This window comes from Amblyraja radiata, chromosome 2, assembly GCF_010909765.2.
Source record: "Amblyraja radiata isolate CabotCenter1 chromosome 2, sAmbRad1.1.pri, whole genome shotgun sequence".
In the NCBI taxonomy this organism is placed as follows: Eukaryota; Metazoa; Chordata; class Chondrichthyes; order Rajiformes; family Rajidae; genus Amblyraja; species Amblyraja radiata.
In genome coordinates this window covers 108,579,417-108,598,485 of record NC_045957.1, presented here as the reverse complement: position 1 = coordinate 108,598,485, position 19,069 = coordinate 108,579,417, and the positions used below count along the sequence as shown (strand labels likewise).

The 19,069-nt window shown below is 42.9% G+C and overlaps 1 protein-coding gene across 1 annotated transcript in view; it reads left to right on the top strand.

Annotated features, from left to right (window-relative positions):
* The window catches only part of cubn (cubilin), a 209,237-nt gene that overhangs the window by 131,834 nt on the left and 58,334 nt on the right, over positions 1 to 19,069 (top strand). Inside the window, exons 29-32 of the mRNA XM_033039905.1 lie at positions 2,290 to 2,487; positions 5,831 to 5,977; positions 6,828 to 7,018; positions 15,135 to 15,318. Of these exons, the coding sequence (XP_032895796.1) occupies positions 2,290 to 2,487; positions 5,831 to 5,977; positions 6,828 to 7,018; positions 15,135 to 15,318 (720 nt within the window). The remainder of the gene's footprint in view (positions 1 to 2,289; positions 2,488 to 5,830; positions 5,978 to 6,827; positions 7,019 to 15,134; positions 15,319 to 19,069) is intronic.

The window sequence follows — 19,069 nt, the reverse complement described above, 5'->3', positions numbered from 1 at the left end:
GTGAGCCCCAGGTTCCCAGCCAAGGTCTGTAGATTCATAGAAATATAATTATTATAGACTTTATATCTCTATGGTAGAATGGAAAGTAATCAAAATGTGCGCTTAAAAAGTGCATGGGACTTAATGGACCAAACAGATCTAAGCTATATTTTAATATAAAATTGCATACATGTAAGCCTACAAGTAACAAACAAAATGTGTAGATCACCTCTGAAAAGTACATAGTTGCAATACCACTTGTTTTAGTGACTGTGAAATGAAAAAAAAAGGAATTTAATTAAATAGATCCTGGAAAACCAATAATCATTGGTGAAAAACCAGTCCAGGCATTAAATTTTGGGCTTCAGCCCCATCCTACCCTTTGGGCTTCTACCCCATCCTAACTTAGTTGTGTGTGTTAGTTGTCTGTGCGTGATGTGTGTGTGTTAGTTGTCTGTGCGTTATGTGTGTGTGGGAGGGAAGGAGAGAAGGGGGGGAGGGAGGGAGAGAGAGAGAGAAGGGAGGGAGGGAGGGAGAGAAGGGAGGGAGGGAGGGAGAGAAGGGAGGGAGGGAGAGAAGGAAGGGAGAAAGGACAGAAGGGAGGGAGGGAAGTAGAGAAAGGAGGGAGGGAAGGAGAGAAAGAAGGGATGGAGTGAATGAGAGAAGGGAAAAGAGAGAGGAAGGAGGGAGGGAAGGAGAGAAGGGTGGGAGGGAAGAAGGGAAGGAGAGAAGGGAGGGAGAGGGCCGGCTGCAGGAGCGGATGCCGGGGTCCGGGCGGACGGGTGTGAGCTGAGGCCGATGTTTGTAAACGTTGCTCCAACCCCCGGCCCGGCCCTCCCTGTATTGTTCACCGCGTCTCCCCGGGGAGAGAGGGGGGGGGGGAGCCGGGGCTGTGTGCTTGAAACACGGCGACTGGAGGGGTGGGAGTGCTGTCGTGAGCGAACGGCCCACCTCCCCCTCTCCCCCTTCTTCATTCCCCCTCACACCACCCTCCCTGTCTACCAGTTTCTTCCCCCTCCACCCCTCTACTCTCTCTCCGCCCCTCTCTCTCCCCTCCACCCTGGGTAGATCTACCCGAGCCAAGAGTAGATTACTCTGGCGCGGGGCCCCCTTACTCGCGAGGCCCAATTGGGAGCAACCGGTCCAATCGGCTTAAAGCTGGCCCTGTACGTAATTACTTATATATTACCTAGAAAAACAAGTTGTTATTTTGACTGATTCTGCCGACTGCTCAAGCAGGACTCTGTCAAAATTGCTGCAAACTTAGTTGGAAAAAGATATTAAGCATAATTTTCTGGGATATCATTGTGGACTCAGAGCCTCCCACTTCTCCCCCAACCACCTCCTACAGGGCTGAATAGATGAAAGGATGGTGTGAGTTTCTGTGCCTTGACACCAACACATATTCTTTTAAGTCCTCATTTATTTACATAATAAGTGTCTTTCGACTAATTCAAAGACTGTTCTCAGGGACACATTCAGAGACAGACGTTGAATGCTGCTTGAATGTCTTCAACTCGATGAAAGATGCTCTTTGGTCTGCCCGAACTTTGTCGGCCTCTCAGCAGAGCGAGATGTGCGTCAGGGAATGGTACCGACTGGCCTGCTCCAGACTGCAGGAGTGTACTGAGGGACGCAATGAGACTTGGTGTAGACAATACCAAGGCTCTATGGGGGAGGGCAAAGGTCTAGGGACCTTCCGCTCCTGGATATTAAGGGGCAGGGTGTGGTGGAGACGTCCCTGAAATAAGGGAGGGTATTTCACCCCAGGGGGGCACATGGGTGGGAAAGGTGTCGGGGAGAGTTGTGTAGACACTACGTTGCAATGCGTTGAATGTATGTATGGCCTCCGAGAATGTCAGAATAATTTTTTGCACACTACCTGTTTTGTATATATTTTTTAGACTGAATAAAGTTTATTTTGATTTTTTTTTTTTAATTGAAGCAACTGATTTGTGTAAGGCACTGACTTAGACTATGAACTCGTAAGAGAAAACGTCCAAAAAAGAAACTGTGTGGAATATTAAATTCAAGAGACACTGAAAATGAGATGCGCTGTAAGGCTTTTATTTTAAAGTTCAATGAGAATAGATTACAGTTCAGGTCATGTCATAAGTGATAGGAGTATAATTAGGCCATTTGATCCATCAAGTCTACTCCGCCATTTAATTATGGCTGATTTATCTCTCCCTCCTATCCCCATTCTCCCCATAACCTCTGACACCTGTACTAATCAAGCTCATTCTGTCTGCTGATAGAGTAATTTGATTCACTGATGAATGGACAGCTGACATTTCATTTTTCCCACAGGTTCATGCGGTGGAGTTGTTGAGACCAGAGAGAGACCAAGCTTCCTTTTCTCACCTGGCTGGCCCGGTAGTTATGAAACACATTTGGACTGTTCTTGGATTATTTGGGCGCCGCAGAACACAGTGCAACTCAACATCTTGGCTCTGGATATTAAACCAGATGCTTCGTGTCAGTATGATAAACTGGTCATCAGAGATGGTAACAATTACTTTATCATGAAATTATAACAAATTCAAAAATGAAGATTTAATGTCTAGAAAATTGATTTCACCTACTTTGATGTGCTAACTTAGTGCTGTGTAAAATGCCTGTGTGATCCCAAATAAAAATAAAGACAATTGGCCAGATATGTATGGAAAGAACTGCCAGAGGAGTAAGGCGAGGCAGGTACTAAAACAGCATTTAAAAGGCACCGGACAGGTACATGGTTATGAAAGGTTTCGAGGGATATGGGCCAGACTATCTTAGATGGGGCATCTTGGTCGGCATGGATGAGTTGGGCTGAAGGGCTTGTTTCATTGCAGTGATTCTATGATTCTAAGTACTTTAAAGGTAACGGAATGTAGATTTAATCCAGAATCATGCACCATAACAGGGCCTATACAGTCCCTGACAGGACCTACAAGAAAAGCTCCTTGATGCGATATCCTTGCTACACTAATTTTGAGAAGGGCATGACCCAACGAAGTTAAGCCATGTGAGCATGTGGGTTTCTTCCCAGTTTACACCATAGCGGTATGAACTTGACTTCTCCAATTTCAGGTTTGCTTTCTCTGTTTTTCCCTCCCAGCTCACCCACAGCCCACTGTCTCCACCTCTTCCTTTCTTCTTCCTACCCCCACCACCCCACATCAGTCTGAAATAGGGTCTTGACCCGAAACATCACCTATGCCTTCGCTCCATAGATGCGCCTCATCCACTGAGTTTCTCCTGCATTTTTATCTACCTTGGGTTTCTTCCAGTTATTTTGGTTTTCTCCCACATCCCAAAGACCATGGTGAATGGAGGTAGCTGATGCAGTGAAAATAAAAAGATTAATGTAGAATTAGTGAAAATGTGTGGTTACGATCAGTGTGGGCAGAATAAATCAAGAGCTCCTTCCCATACTGTTTTTCTATATGAATAACTTTTATTGGTGCATGTGTGGTTTATGACACTGACAGTACTACCACATATAGATTGCCATAGAGGTGAGCGGCAATGCAGGACTTTTGGCATTGGACATGTCCCCCCTATCCACTCCTCCCTCCATTGTTGATCATGCCGAATGCAATTCAAGGCATCAGAAGATTGCAAAAATGACCGTTGCTAAGTGACTGGAAGTCAAGGGTGGCACAGTGGCAGAGTTGCTGCCTTGCAGTGCTACAGACCCAGGTACAATCCAGTTTCCTCCCACATTTCTAAGATGGGCAAGTTTGTAGATTAATTGACCTCTATAAATTGTCCCTAGTGTGTAAGATAGAACTAATGTATGGGTGATTGCTGGTCGGTGTGGATTCGGTGGGCCAGAGGGCTTGTTTCCAAGCAGTGTCTCCAAACCACACTAAACTAAACTAAACAATACTTTGAGATAGACACCAAATTCTGGAGTAACTCTGCGGGTCAGACAGCATCTCTGGAGAAAATAAATAGGTGCCGTTTTGGGTCGAGACCCTTCTTCAGACTGGAGAGTCAGGGGAAAGGGAAACAATAAATATAGACGGTGATGTGGAGAGATATAGAACAAATTACTGAAAGATATGCAAAAAAGTAACGACGATAAAGGAAACAATTCATTGTGAGCTGTTTGTTAGGTAAGATTGAGTTACAGTCAATGAGTCTCAACAAGACGACTGAAGCTGGTACGACTTGGGTGGGGGAGGGATGGAGAAAGAGGAAATGCAGAGGTTACTTGAAGTTAGAGAAATCAAAGTTAATACCACTGCGTTGTAAGCTACCCAAGCGAAATATGAGATGCTGTTCCTACAATTTGTGTTTGGCCTCACTCTGACAATGGTGGAGGCCCAGGACAGAGAGGTCAGTGTGGGAATGGTAAAGGGAATTAAAGTGTTTGGCAACTGGAAGATCAGGTAGGTCCAGTCGGACTGAGTGAAGGTGTTCAGCGAAACGATCGCCGAACCTGCACTTGGTCTTACCAATATATAGGAAACCACACTTGGAACAGCGGATACAGTAGATGAGGTTGGAGGAGGTGCAAGTCAACCTCTGTCTCACCTGACAAGACTTTCATGGTCCTTGGATGGAGTCGAGGGGAGAAGTAAAGGGACAGGTGTTGCACCTCCTGCGGTCGCAAGGTAGAATACCTGGGGAAGGGATGGTTTGGGTGGGAAGGGACGAGTTAACCAGGTCTTTGTGGAAAGCGGAGAGGGGTGGAGATGGGAAGATCTGGCTGGTGGCGGGATCCCGTTGGAGGTGGTGAAAATGTTGGAGGATTATGTGCTGTATGCGACGGCTGATGGGGTGAAAGGGAGGACTATAGGGACTATGGTCCTGTTGCGACTGGGGGGAGGGGGAGCAAGAGCGGAGCTGCGGAATATCAAGGAGGCTAGGGCCTCATCAATGATGAAAGAGGGGAACCCCCATTCCCTAAAGAATAAGGACATCTCTTGGGCTCAGATACGGCGTAGCCAGAGGAATAGGGTGTTGGGACCTATATAATCGGCGAGAACAAGCGCTGACTTGGCGATCATATAGCTAAACACCTTTGGTCAGTCTGCCCCGACCTATCTGATCTTTCAGTTGCCAAACACTTTAAATCCCCTTCCCATTCCCACACTGACCTTTCTGTCCTGGGCCTCCTCCATTGTCAGAGTGAGGCCAAACACAAATTGGAAGAAAAGCATAATCATATTTTGCTTGGGCAGCTTACAACCCAGTAGTCTAAAAATTGATTGCTCTATCTCCATGCATTCCCTCACTTTCCATCCCTCCCCCACCCAAGTCGTACCAGCTTCAGTCGGCTTATTGAGTCTCATTGACCGTAACTCGTTCTCACCTAAAAAACATCTAACAATGACCCGTTTCCTTTATCATCAATACATTTTTGCATATCTTTCATTCATTTGTTCGGTATCTCTCTACAAGCCCATCTATTTCTCTTGTTTTCTTTGCCCCTGACTCTCCAGTCTGAAGAGGGTCTTGACCCGAAACATCACCTATTCCTTTTCTCCAGAGATGCTGTCTGATGCACTGAGTTCCTCGAGCATTTTGTGTCTATCTTTGGTTTAAACCAGCATCTGCTGTTCCTTCCCCAACAATACTTTGAGCAGATTTAATGTGTAGGCCTCTTATTTTTGTATACATCACCTTGGGCCTTGCCTGCAACAAAATTATGCATTGGTGGGTCCTTTAGATCTTTTTAAGATTGTCAAATGCTAATTGCTCCATGAACATTTGTGACTGTTTTGCCTCTACATTGACTCAATGACTGTTTTGTGAAAAATGCAGAAAATGCAGGAATGCGCACAATCACGTATTTCGAAATTGTGATATTCTACATGTGCGTTTTAACAATACTCATACATTTTTATTTTGCCTTGAGGTGACAATAACCTCTCTCCAATACTTGCCACTTTGTGTGGCAGAGAGTTACCTGGAACCCTTCGATCTACTGGTGAAGCAATGTTCCTTCGATTCACATCTGATGAATATACTAGTGGTGGCGGTTTCAACGCTTCTCATCACAAGAGTATGTTGCAGTTATCAACACATGTTATTTTCTTGAATTCTTTTATTTCAATTAAGTTCATTAATTTATATGTTTATTGAAAATGACCCAAGGCAGATTATACAGGAATAAAAGTAGAACACTGTGGAAATACTTAAGAGTTTTGTGTACCATTTGTGGGAAGAGATTTGTGGGTACAGCTTCAGCTTAATATCCTTATATTGGGTATCACCAACAATAATAATCAAGAGAAGATAAAATCATTGAGAAAATTGTGAATGTATGTCAACTACAACATGAGATGAAGGTTCTTTATAATAATTAACCCAGATTTTGGAAATGGAGGACAATAAACAGATAATACTCCAGCATGTAGCAAGAATAATCAAAATTAATCTTCTACCATTTTGCACCTTTAAGTTAAAACTGTAGCTATAAACTAAGATGTTATAATGAGGATCCCTTCTGGTTAACTTATTTCCTGTGTTTTAATCAAAGACTGATAATGCATTCAATTTAAAAAAGTACTGTATGTGGAGGTAATCAATAGCAAATTTCCAGTGTGAATACTTCACTGTTTTAATGCCTTTAGTATCCATCAATTTATTTTCTGTTAATTGTGTATTTTGGCAGAAGCTGATCTGTTAATTATATATTTTGGCAGTAGTTGATTTTTGTTGGATCCTACATCAGTGGTTAAACATAATACTGAAGATTTATTTTGTGTTTTTTAGATTAGGAATTGGTAGTAATTGTAATGCTACGCGTGGCAAAGATTCATCTGCCAAGCAACGCCTTACTTTAAATTATTTTTTGAACGGTTTTTCGTACATGTATTCATTTACGAATCTGACACTTTTACTTCATTCAGCTTGTGGTAACCATCTTACTGCTGTACATGGCGTTATTACTTCACCCAACTATCCTCACACATATACTCCAAACCTCAGTTGCACCTGGCATGTGGATGTTACCAGTGGATTCATTATTGCTGTCCACTTCAATCAGCCCTTCCAAATTCAAGGCACTGGAAACGAATGCACAAGTGGTGATTATTTAGAAGTAAGTAAATCTTGCCCTTTTTAACCGTGCAAGTTTAGTAAAAACCAACAATTTTGATTTTATTTTTTTTAATTAAAAGAATCCGGATCTGTTGGATTGAATGCAGTTATTTTAATGCCAGAGGCGTTTCGGAAAAGACGGATGAAGTCAGGGTGTGGATAGGTAGGTGTGACTGAGACGTTTAGCCGTTACGGGAATCTGGCTAAGAGAGGGACATGATTAGCAACTTAATCATAAGATCATGTGATACGAGCAGAACTCGGCCTTTTGGCCCATCATGTCTACTTTGCCATTCAATCACGGCTGATCTATCTCACACTCCTAACCCCATTCTCCTACCTTCTCCCCATAATCTCTGACACCCGTACTAATCAAGAATCTATCTATCTTTGCCTTAAATATATCCACTGAAGGCCTCCACTGCCTTCTGTGGCAAAAAATTCCACTGGCTCATCACTCTCTGACTAAGATAATTCCTCATCATCTCCTTCCTAAAAAAAATATTCCTTAATTCTGAGGCTATGACCTCTAGCCACCCTGCAAAAGGAAGGATGTTATTAAGCTTGAAAGAGTACAGGAAAGATTTACAAGAATGTTGCTAAGACTTGAGGGCCTGAGTTATAGGGAGCAGTTGAGTAGGCTAGAACTGTTCTTTTAGGAAGGAGATGAGGAGACATTTATTTAGTCAGAGGGTGGTGAATTCTTTGCATCAAAAGGCTGTGGAGTCCAAGTCAGTGGATATTTTTAAGGCAAAGATAGATAGATTCTTAATTAGTACAAGTGTCGAAGGTTATGGGGAGAAGGCATGAGATTGGTTAGGAGGGAGAGATAGATCAGCCATGATTGAATGGCGGAGTAGACTTGATGGGCCGTATGGCCTAATTCTACTCGTTTCACTTATGACCTTGAGGCCGGTGACATAACATTTTGAATAAATTTGGACAGATACATGGATAGAAATGATTTAGAAGGATGGGGGACTAGTGTAGATTGGGCATCTTTGTTGGTATGGACAAGTTGGATCAAAGAGCCTGTTTCCCTACTGTATGACTCCATGACTACATAACTTTAGCTGCAAACTGTTGTTATGTTCCCAGTATATTGTAAAATATGTCATAACCAATAAATTGATTTCTGATATTAATTACATGGGCCAAAGAAAGGCAAATGGGATTAGCTTAGATGGGGCATCTTGGTCGGCTTGCATGTGAAGGACCTTTTTCCATGCTGCATGACTATAATTCTCTGTGACCCTCTCCTGTTGTAACATGGACAAACACAGCAACCCATTAACAATTTAGTGAGATCCCACAAATGATAAACAACTAGATAATCCGTTTTAGTACATAGAAACATAGAAATAGAAACATAGAAATTAGGTGCAGGAGTAGGCCATTCGGCCCTTCGAGCCTGCACCGCCATTCGATATGATCATGGCTGATCATCCAACTCAGTATCCCGTACCTGCCTTCTCTCCATACCCTCTGATCCCCTTAGCCACAAGGGCCACATCTAACTCCCTCTTAAATATATCCAATGAACTGGCCTCGACTACCCTCTGTGGCAGGGAGTTCCAGAGATTCACCACTCTCTGTGTGAAAAAAGTTCTTCTCATCTCGGTTTTAAAGGATTTCCCCCTTATCCTTAAGCTGTGACCCCTTGTCCTGGACTTCCCCAACATCGGGAGCAATCTTCCTGCATCTAGCCTGTCCAACCCCTTAAGAATTTTGTAAGTTTCTATAAGATCCCCTCTCAATCTCCTAAATTCTAGAGAGTATAAACCAAGTCTATCCAGTCTTTCTTCATAAGACAGTCCTGACATCCCAGGAATCAGTCTGGTGAACCTTCTCTGCACTCCCTCTATGGCAATAATGTCCTTCCTCAGATTTGGAGACCAAAACTGTACGCAATACTCCAGGTGTGGTCTCACCAAGACCCTGTACAACTGCAGTAGAACCTCCCTGCTCCTATACTCAAATCCTTTTGCTATGAAAGCTAACATACCATTCGCTTTCTTCACTGCCTGCTGCACCTGCATGCCCACTTTCAATGAATGGTGTACCATGACACCCAGGTCTCGCTGCATCTCCCCTTTTCCTAGTCGGCCACCATTTAGATAATAGTCTGCTTTCCTGTTTTTGCCACCAAAATGGATAACCTCACATTTATCCACATTATACTGCATCTGCCAAACATTTGCCCACTCACCCAGCCTATCCAAGTCACCTTGCAGTCTCCTAGCATCCTCCTCACAGCTAACACTGCCCCCCAGCTTAGTGTCATCCGCAGTACGTTTTATATTATGGCCAATAAACCATAATAAGTAGTGTTAGGGTCCACTGTGTATTTTATATTCACCTGGAAGGTCAGACTAGAACTGAGTTTAATATTTCATTCGTGAAATGCATCTCAACTATTACCTCTGCTTCATTGAAGTGTCAGTCTAGATTATGTGATTAGTCTCTGAAATGGGGTTTGACCCCAAAACCTTGTGACTCACATACAGGATTAAATCGAAATTAGGAAGCTGCTGAACACCATACATAAAACAAAATTAAACTGGAAGTTGAAATGTCAGAAAAGGAGAATGAAAGAAAGGACACTGACACCAATAGCTATATTTTTATTCTAAAACATCCAATGCAATATTGTTAGCTCTTAACTTTAGCCTGTTTTTGTTGCTACTAGGAAGCATGGAAATTGTTGTCTGTAGAAAACACCAAGCCAGGAAGCCAGGGATAAATTCTATGAATGCAAAAGTACATGATCATTCTGTTGTTCTCCATTGTTAGCTTTAGGACTCAGGAAATATAGACTGTAATCAGCACTTTCCTTCAAGATGTTGAAATGGTTCATCGGGCTCACAGGCTGTGAACAAAGCATGCTCTTATGCCACAATGGAGGAAGATTTCCTCTGATCTGCAGGAATGACTTTACAAATTCACTATGGCGAACACACGGAGGAAATCCTCATGTAAACAAAAGCTTATTTTCCTCTGACATAAAGCAAGTAAAGAAAAGCGGTGACCCATAACACCAGGCTTCTGCATCCTATGCATTGTTTGAGATTTCTCGAAATCCTACAAAAGATTATGTTCCAAGTAAGCACAATCACATAAGATAGTTTATGTTGTACTTCCAACTTTATTTGCCTTCAGGTATACTCATTTCAGGTACGCTCATTAGAAAAGCAGGTGTTAATCTTTGCATTTGAGACCACTCCTTACTCAAGCATGGAAAACAGGGTAACTGTTGATTTTCATAGATGCATTTAAGGGAAAGCAATAATACCATACGAGAGAGAAGTGAAAAGGAAGTTGGAGTTGCATGAAGAAGAATAGAAGTAGGCTTAAAAGAGCTTTAAAGAATAGTCCATTTATCTTCATCACTTAAACACCCGACACCTAACACCTTTAATTTTTATTAATCTTTGTTTTCAGTGCTTTCAATTTGAAAGGATCACTCAAAAAAGAACAATGGTAGTGTATAACAGGTATTCCTATTGTCCCAACATTTTAGGCTGCACTGCTGTTTACCATGCAGCTTGTTCGATGTTTGTTCTCTGGTTTAGTCTTCCACTGCGAACCTGGTCCAAAGCACATCAGCATGGCTGAATGCAGCGCATGACTCTCACTCTGACAATCAATCTGAGTCTACACCCCGCATTATATGCTGATGCACAAATAAATATAAAGCAGAGAAATGATACTCACATTGGAGTGAATCACAACAGGAAGTGGCTGATGATTTGTCTCTGATGAGCTGATCTACAATTGGAAATGGGCACAAACCTTCAAAGATTTGCACAGAACCCATTTCTTTGCAGAAGTGGTGTCCTACAGGGATTAATGCTGGGACTTTTGTTGTTTGTCATATGTATAACTGATTTGTGAAAGAATGTAACTGGTATGATTAGTAAGTTTGCAGATGAGAGCATAATGGATGGTATAGTGAACAGTGAAGAATGTTGTCTAAGGTTACAACAGGATATAGATCAACAGGGAAAGTGGACAAGGGAATGGACATGTATGTAGTGGTGCATTTTGGCAAATGTAACCATGGCAGGACATACACAGTGAATGACACGGCCCTGGATAGCATTGTTGATCAAAGAGATCTTTACTTACAAGAACATTGTTTCCCCAAAATGGGAACACATGGAGTCAGTGTGGTGATAATGACATATGGCAAGCTTGCCTTATTTAGCCAAGGCATTGTGTATAAGAGTTGGGACACAAGAGTCTGCAGATACTGAAATCTGGAGCAAAAGAAAAGTTGCTGGAGAAACTTGACAAATCAGGTATCATCTGTGGAAGCAGAGGGATAGACAACATTTTAGGCCCAGACCCTGCGTTAGGATTCAGAGTTGGGAATTCATGATAACTTCTGTACCCCTCCCTTCTCCCATCAGGCAAGAGGTATAGAAGTTTGAAAACACATACCACCAGATTCAGGGACAATTTCTTCCCAGCTGTTATCAGGCAACCAAATCATCCTATCACCAACTGGAAAGCACCCCTGACCTACTATCTACCTCTTGGAAACCCTTGGACTACTTTTAATCAGATTTTACTGGACTTTAGTTTACACTAAACGTTATTCCCTTTATCATGTACCTGTACACTATGGACTGCTTGATTGTAATCATGCATAGTCCTATCGCTGATTGGATAGCATGCACCAAAAAAGCTTTTCACTGTACATTACACATAATAATAATAAACTAAACTAAACTATACATTTATACAATCCATTGGTTAGATGTATAATAGGCACATATATTGGAGTATAATGTGCAGTTCAGGTCACCATTGGAAGGACATGATTAAGCTGAAGTGGATGTGAAATGGATTCATAAGTATGTTGCCTAGATTGGTGGGTTTGAGTTATCAAGAGAGATTAGGTAGGCTGGGACTGTTTTCTCAGGAGAAAAGGAGGCTGAGAGGTGACTCGATAGAGATATATTCAATTATAAGAGGCATTGATAGGACAGATAGTCAGCATCTGTATCCCGTGAAAGAGATGCCTAAAATTGGAGGACAGGTTTAAAGTGAGAGTGGGGAAGTTTAAGGGGGATTGGAATAGTTGTGTCTGGAATGAGTGCCAGGGGGGAGGTAAGAGCAGCAACAATATTTAATAGGCACCAGGACAGGTACTTAAATGAGCAGGACAGAGAGAGGTGTGGAATTGATGCAGGCAAGTGCGATTATTATTGATGGATTAGTATAATGGTCGTCATGGACACATTGCATCCAATGGCCTGTTTCTACTGTATGTTGAATAATTCTGACTCCATGACAACTTGCATTTCAAAATATACAAATAGGTTCAGTTTCTCGATACTTCAATTTTTCTTGGCATGAAACTTCTCCCTGGATTGCTGGGCTGCATTGAGCCAAGTTTAGCCTTGGCATGATCAGTGGCCAGAATCCTCAGCACACAGGCAGATGCTGCCAGGGCTGAAGATCCTGCTACTGGCTTGGGATAATACAGGCACCGAGAGACTAATAGGACTGTTTTAAATTTTCTGAGCACAGTAAAAGCTTGTTCTCCAGCACGTGCCATTAAATTAAGGGCACTGGTTGATCAAGGGTCAGTCTGGCTGTTCCCCTCACTGCTGCATCTCTGTCAGTCTGGCTCCTCTGTGCCGCCTCTAGGGTCCCTCTCGGTGAAGCATGTCAATTCCATGGTGCTGCCCTGACTTTGGTGCAGTTACTCCTCCAGTGCTGTTACTCCTCCATGGATCCAGATGTTTCATGTGGCTTACCTCTCTACTAACCCAGACATTCGCCATGCATTGCTAGATATTAGATGTTAATAGCTAGTTAACAAAGCTATTGATGCTTGGGTAACATACAACCCAATAGTATGAATATTAACTTCTCCAATTTTAACTAATACACCCCACCCCCCTCTCTCTTTCCTGTGTTTCCCACCACCTTGGTACATACCCATTCCTCACACAAAACTGCCCCTGTTCTTTTCCATATGTCTCTCCCTATAGGTTTATGTTTCACTTCTCTTCCCTCCCTCTCTGACATCCCTCTCTTTTCATCTTTAGCCTTTGTCACTTACTCCACCCACCTGCCAAGCAAATGCACCCTTGCCAATATCCACCTATCACTTGCCAGACTTTGTCTCACCCCGCCTCACTTTTTTAAACTTTCTCTCCGCTAATGCAATCCGTCTGAAGAAGGATCCCTTGAATATTATCCTGAAAGGTTGCCTATCTATTCCCTCCACAGATGCTGCCTGACCTGCTGAATATTTAGTGTTTCCCTCAAGATTCCAGCATCTGCAGTTCCTCGTGTCACCAAATAACAAAGTGTTTGCTCTCTGACTTTTGGAGATCATTTCGTAAGCTTGATTTTAGTTACAAACAGAGCTCCATGTGTTCCCATTAAAGACACTGGAATTGTTCCTGTTGTGTGAGCATGGCTGACTGCAAACAGAAGAAGGGCATTATGTATTATGTCCAAACACCTGCTTGCCTGTTAAGCACTACCTGCTGCACCTGAGGCAGAGTCTGTGCTCAGAACCCAAAGAATTGTGAAACTGTATAAGTTGTATTGTAGGTGGACCAGAGCTGGTATGCATCTGCAATAAACACATTTTTGTTATATTAATCAAGTTAGATTTTTTTTTTAAACAATCACCAATATTTTTTTGAAGGAATACTTAAAATTTTTTTGTTCTATTGCAACACAGACATTTTCAGCACAGACATCGTGGGCTGATGGTCCTGTTCATGTGTAGTACTGTTCTCTGTTCTAACAATTCATTGCACAATTCATATCCATCAATACCCCCTGAATTTGAGCTGATCCTTGGAAAAACACTTGGCAGCAATTCAGCAATTCTGCCCAAAGTAGAAACTCTATTTTCTGAAATCTGATATTTTCTCATGCCGTAGTTAAAAGTTTGGATATAAATTTACAATTATTTCAGACCTGAGAATGCAGAAAATGTACGTTCAGGAACCTTTTCCATATGATGTCTTAATGAGTAGCAGAGATTTTGTTGAATAATTGCAAAGGATCAAGGAAACTCAGGCATAACAAAAATTGGCTGGAGACATTTCGAAGTGAGTTCCCTGATCACTAGCATTAGGCCAATGGTTTTGTGCACCGTCTGACTAATCAATACCCTATGCCTGCTAAAATATTATCCACATCTTTATTTACATATTAAAGTTAAAAAGAGAGATCATTTTATTAAAAATGTAATTGTCAAATGATCCCATTTAACTATTTTATCCACTGAAAAATGTAGATCAGATGGATATTTGTGGACAGAATGAACTGCAGATGCTGGTTTACAGAAAAAGACACAACATGCTGGAGTAACTCAGTGGGTCAGGCAGCCTCTCTGGAGAACATGAATAGGTGTTGTTTTGGGTTGGGGCCCTTCAGTCTAGGATTGGAAAAATATAAGGCAATTAACAAATTATGTAGTATCAGAAGTCTCATGTTGAATGATCCAATTAACATTGATTACGACATTTAAACGAGTGTAAAGATGCACAGAGTTTCTGGTCCAGAGTAGGTGAATCGAGGACCAGAGGACAAAGGTTTAAGGTGAAGGGGAAAAGATTTAATAGCAATCTGAGGGGTAACTTTTTCACACAAACGGTGGTGGATGTATGGAACAAGCTGCCGGAGGAGGTAGTTGATGCAGGGACTATCCCAACATTTAGGAAACTGTTAGACAGGTACATGGATAGGACAGGTTTGGAGGGATACAGACCAAACACGGGCAGGTGGGACGAGTGTAGCTGGAACATGTTGGCCGGTGTGGGCAAGTTGCACCGACGGGCCTGTTTCCACACTGTATCACTCTATGAATCTAAAAGATTTAAACTTGAATATTTGACATCGATGTGGTTGCGTGATGCATCGAGGCATTTGATGAAATTGCACTGGTACTTCATGGAGCTTGCAATTCCATAAGTTGTTAAAGAAGTTAACAAAAACTGTGATCACCCCTGGAAAATTATATGAGCAAGTGCTTGAGTGTAGTTTTCTTGTCCTGCTTCAAGGTTTAAAAGTCTGCTACCTTTCATTTTATTAATTTTCATTTAATCCTCACATTCTTTCTGTATTGTTTTCTATTCCAGTTAAGGAATGGACCTGATAGGTCTTCCGCCCCTTTGACCTCCCATGGAAGGATCGGACGCTATTGTGGTGAAAACCCTCCAACCACAACGTACACTACAGAAAATCAACTCTTTGTATACTTCATTTCTGATGGGATTAATGAGGGGCATGGGTTCAACTTCACTTATGAGGCTTCAAATCTTGGTGAGTAAGTGAACAGATATGTGAGACATTGAATTCTTTAGTCTTGGATACGCATGCAGTTTACTCAGTGCATTTCATTGCCAGAAACATACTTCCAAATTGTTTAATCAGTTGACCTGATTAGAATTTTATTGGCATACCTGTAACATATACAGGCTATAATTGGTCATGCAAATCAGCAGAAACCTGTCCACCTCTTCCCTGCTTTATTGAAGTTTGCAAACTTTTGTCCCAAAACTCCCATTCCAAAGCAGTGCCCTCTGTAATTTCTGTAATATCCATAAAATTGAGCATCTCAGATTGTGAAGACTGATGCACCTAAATTACAAATTATTGTTAGGCTAGTAAAAACATTTGGGATTTAGCACTTGTTTTGCAATTGGCACCTTTAGAAAGTATTGTGAAGTGTGTGCAGTTTAGAAAAATAAGTTTAAATCCAGCAGTAAACGCTCTTTCCTAGACCCCAGTTGTATCCTATATGTGTAGGAAAGAACTGCAGATGCTGGTTTAAATCGAAGATAGACACAAAATGCTGGAGTAACTCAGCGTGACAGGCAGCATCTCTGGACATAAGGAATGGGTGACGCTTCGGTTCGAGAAAGGGTCTGAAGAAGGGTCTTGACCCGAAACGTCACCCATTCCTTCTTTCCAGAGATGCCGCCTGTCCCGCTGAGTTACTGCAGCATTTTGTATCTACCATTTTGTATCCTATACTTTATTGTCAATACAAGCCTCTTCCCACCCATATGCATCTCAATCCACCTATACTTCAATTCCCTTCTCTCAAATGTGCTTCAATTTGTATTTATCAATGTTGTTTACCTTGCAGCCTCTTTATTTAGTGAGTTCTATATTATTAATCGCTTTCTGTGTGGAATTTCTCCTGATTTCCCAGTTAGGTTTCAAGGTTCAAGGTTTGTTTATTGTCACATGTACCAATTAAGGTTCAATGAAATTCAGATTGCCATACAGTCATACCAATAAAGAGCACCAAGACACCCAAATACATTTTTTAACATGAACATCCCACCTTCCTCACTGTGATGGAAGGCAAAAAAAGTTAAAACTTCTTCCTTTCTTTGTTCTCCCGTGGTCGGGCACTTGAACTGTCCGTTGTCGGGGCGATCTTGGCTCCCACAACCAGCGGTCGAGCCCTCCGCATCGGGGCGATCAAGCTCCCGCATCAGGGGGATCTCAGCTCCCCGCGCCGGGCGTACCCCGGGTCGGGGCTGGTCAAACCTCCTGCGACTTGGTGCTTCCCGCCATCAGTCTCTCCCCAAGACTGCGAGATCCTCGATGTTGAAATCCCAAGGCTGCAGTTAGAGCGTCGATCCTAGGCAAGGGATCGCAGGCCCTGATGGTAAGTCCACAGCCCCATGGTGAGGCGCAAAGTCGGTCTTGAGCAAGGCTGCCAGCTCCATGATGTTAGGCCGCAGAGTGACCAGAAAAACGATCCAGAAAAAAATCGCATCTCCAGCAAGGTAAGAGATTGAAAAAAGTTTACCCCGACCCCACCTCCCCCACCCCAAGATAAAACAAACCAGAGAACACTAAAACATACGCTTTAACATGTACATAAAATAACAAAACAGAGAAAGGACAGATAGACTGTGGGTGAGGCAGCCAATACCAGCGCCACCCAGTGGTACATGGTAATTAAAGTCAAAGTCAAAGTATCCTTTATTGTCATTCAGATTTTTCGGTCGGAACAAAATTTTGTGCCTTGCAGTCATACATATAATAAAAATAACAAAAACACACAATAAACACAAATTTAACATCTACAGCAGTGAGGCACCTCCTCACTGTGGTGGAAGGCAAAAGTCTTAAAGTCTTTGTCTCTTCCCTCCTTGTTCTCCCTCCGCGCTGAGGCAATCCAGGCCTCCGATGTTGTGACCCCGCCGGGTGATGGTAGAAGCTGCCGAAGCTGCTGCCCTCCTGTCCAGCAGCCGAAGCTGTTGTTGCGGGAGCTCCGGAAAAACAGGTCACCAACCTGTGACCTGTGAGCTCCCGACGATGTCGTCCACTGGGCGCGCGGCCGAGCCTCCGAAGTCGGGCCGCCACAGCCCCGAAGCCACGCCGCCGCCGGAACGCCGCCACAGCTCCGAAGTCGGGCCGCCGCCGCTGCCAGAATGCCGGAATGCCACCACAGCTCCTAGGTTGGGCTGCCGGAACGCCGCCACAGTTCCGAAGTCGGGCCGCCGCCACCGGAACTCCACCACAGCTCTGAAGTCAGGCCGCCGCCGGAACGCCGCCACAGCTCCGAAATCGGGTCCGCCGCCGGAACGCCGCCACAGCCCCGAGGCCGCCAGCTCCGCCATTAGGCCTCAGCGCAGACGGAGACGGAGTCTGGGGACACGACAAGAAAAAGTTGCATCCCCCCGAAGGAAGAGACTAAAACAATGTTTCTCCCACCCCCCCACACATACACAACCTAATAAACTAAATTTAACTAAACCAGACAAAAGAAAACAAAAAAAAAAAGAAAAAGACGGACTGCAGGTGAGCCGCAACTGCCAGGCAGTCCTGCCACTTCCGGAGGCCGCTACTTCCACATACCATGCATATCAGACCTAGATCTGGTTTTGCTTGCAATTCTACTTCCTTAGAAGGATTAGGAAATTTGGCATGTCCCCCTCTAACCTCTCCATATGCGCCATAGAAAGCATTTTATCGGGATGCATCATAGCATGGTTTGGGGACAACTCCATCCAAGACCACAAGAAATCGAAGAGTGTTTTGGACATAGCCCAGACCATCATACAAACCACACTGTCTCGACAAGGCCACCAGCATAATCAAGGGCCAGTGTCAACCTGGTCACTTCCTCTTCTCCGCATTCTCTTCAGGCAAGAGGTACAGAGGTTTGAAAATGCATTTCTCCAGATTCAGGGATAGTTTCTTCCCAGCTGTTATCAGGCAACTGAACTGTCCTCACACCAGCTAGAATGCAGTCCTGACCTTTAATCTATCGAATTGGAGCCCTTTGAACTATCTTTAATCAGACTTTATCCTGCACGAAATGTTGTAACCTTTATCCTTTGTGAGCGGTTTGATTGTAATCATGTATAGTTTATTCTTTGACTAGATACCAAGCGATGAAAGCTTTTCCCTGTATCTCAGTACATGTGACAATAATACTAAACCAAACTAAACTATAGACAGACACGAAACACTGGAGTAACTCAGCGGGACAGACAGCATCTCTGGAGAAAAGGAATGGGTGAAGTTTTGGGTCGAGATCCGACACATTCCTTCTCTCCAGAGATGTTGCCTATCCCACTGAGTTACTCCAGCTTTTTGTGTCCATCTTCGGTTTAAACCAGCATCTGCAGTTCCTTCCTACCTAAAGTGAAACTTTGCTCTAAAATAAAAATGAGAAAATAAAACTTTTGGATGAAAGTCTCTGTAGAATCTCTGAATTTAGTTGGGATATATTTGGCTTTGTCCACTAACTTTAGCAATATAAATGGAAGTACTACTGAGCTGTGCTAATTTTTTTTTTTTCACAGTCCTCCTCTATCAATGAATCTTACTATCAGGGGAAACTATCAGGGGAGATATAGTTATTATGATAGGCATGCTGCCATGCCCTTATTTGCAGCTCATTGTGTTCTAATGAGATGACCTCGTTGCAAGTAAGAACTGAATAAATTAATTTTAATAAAGAATTTGAACATAAAAATACTTTGGAGGTTTTGATGCAAATTGTGATTATTGACTTCCTTAAGTTTTATGAATACTTGCCGAT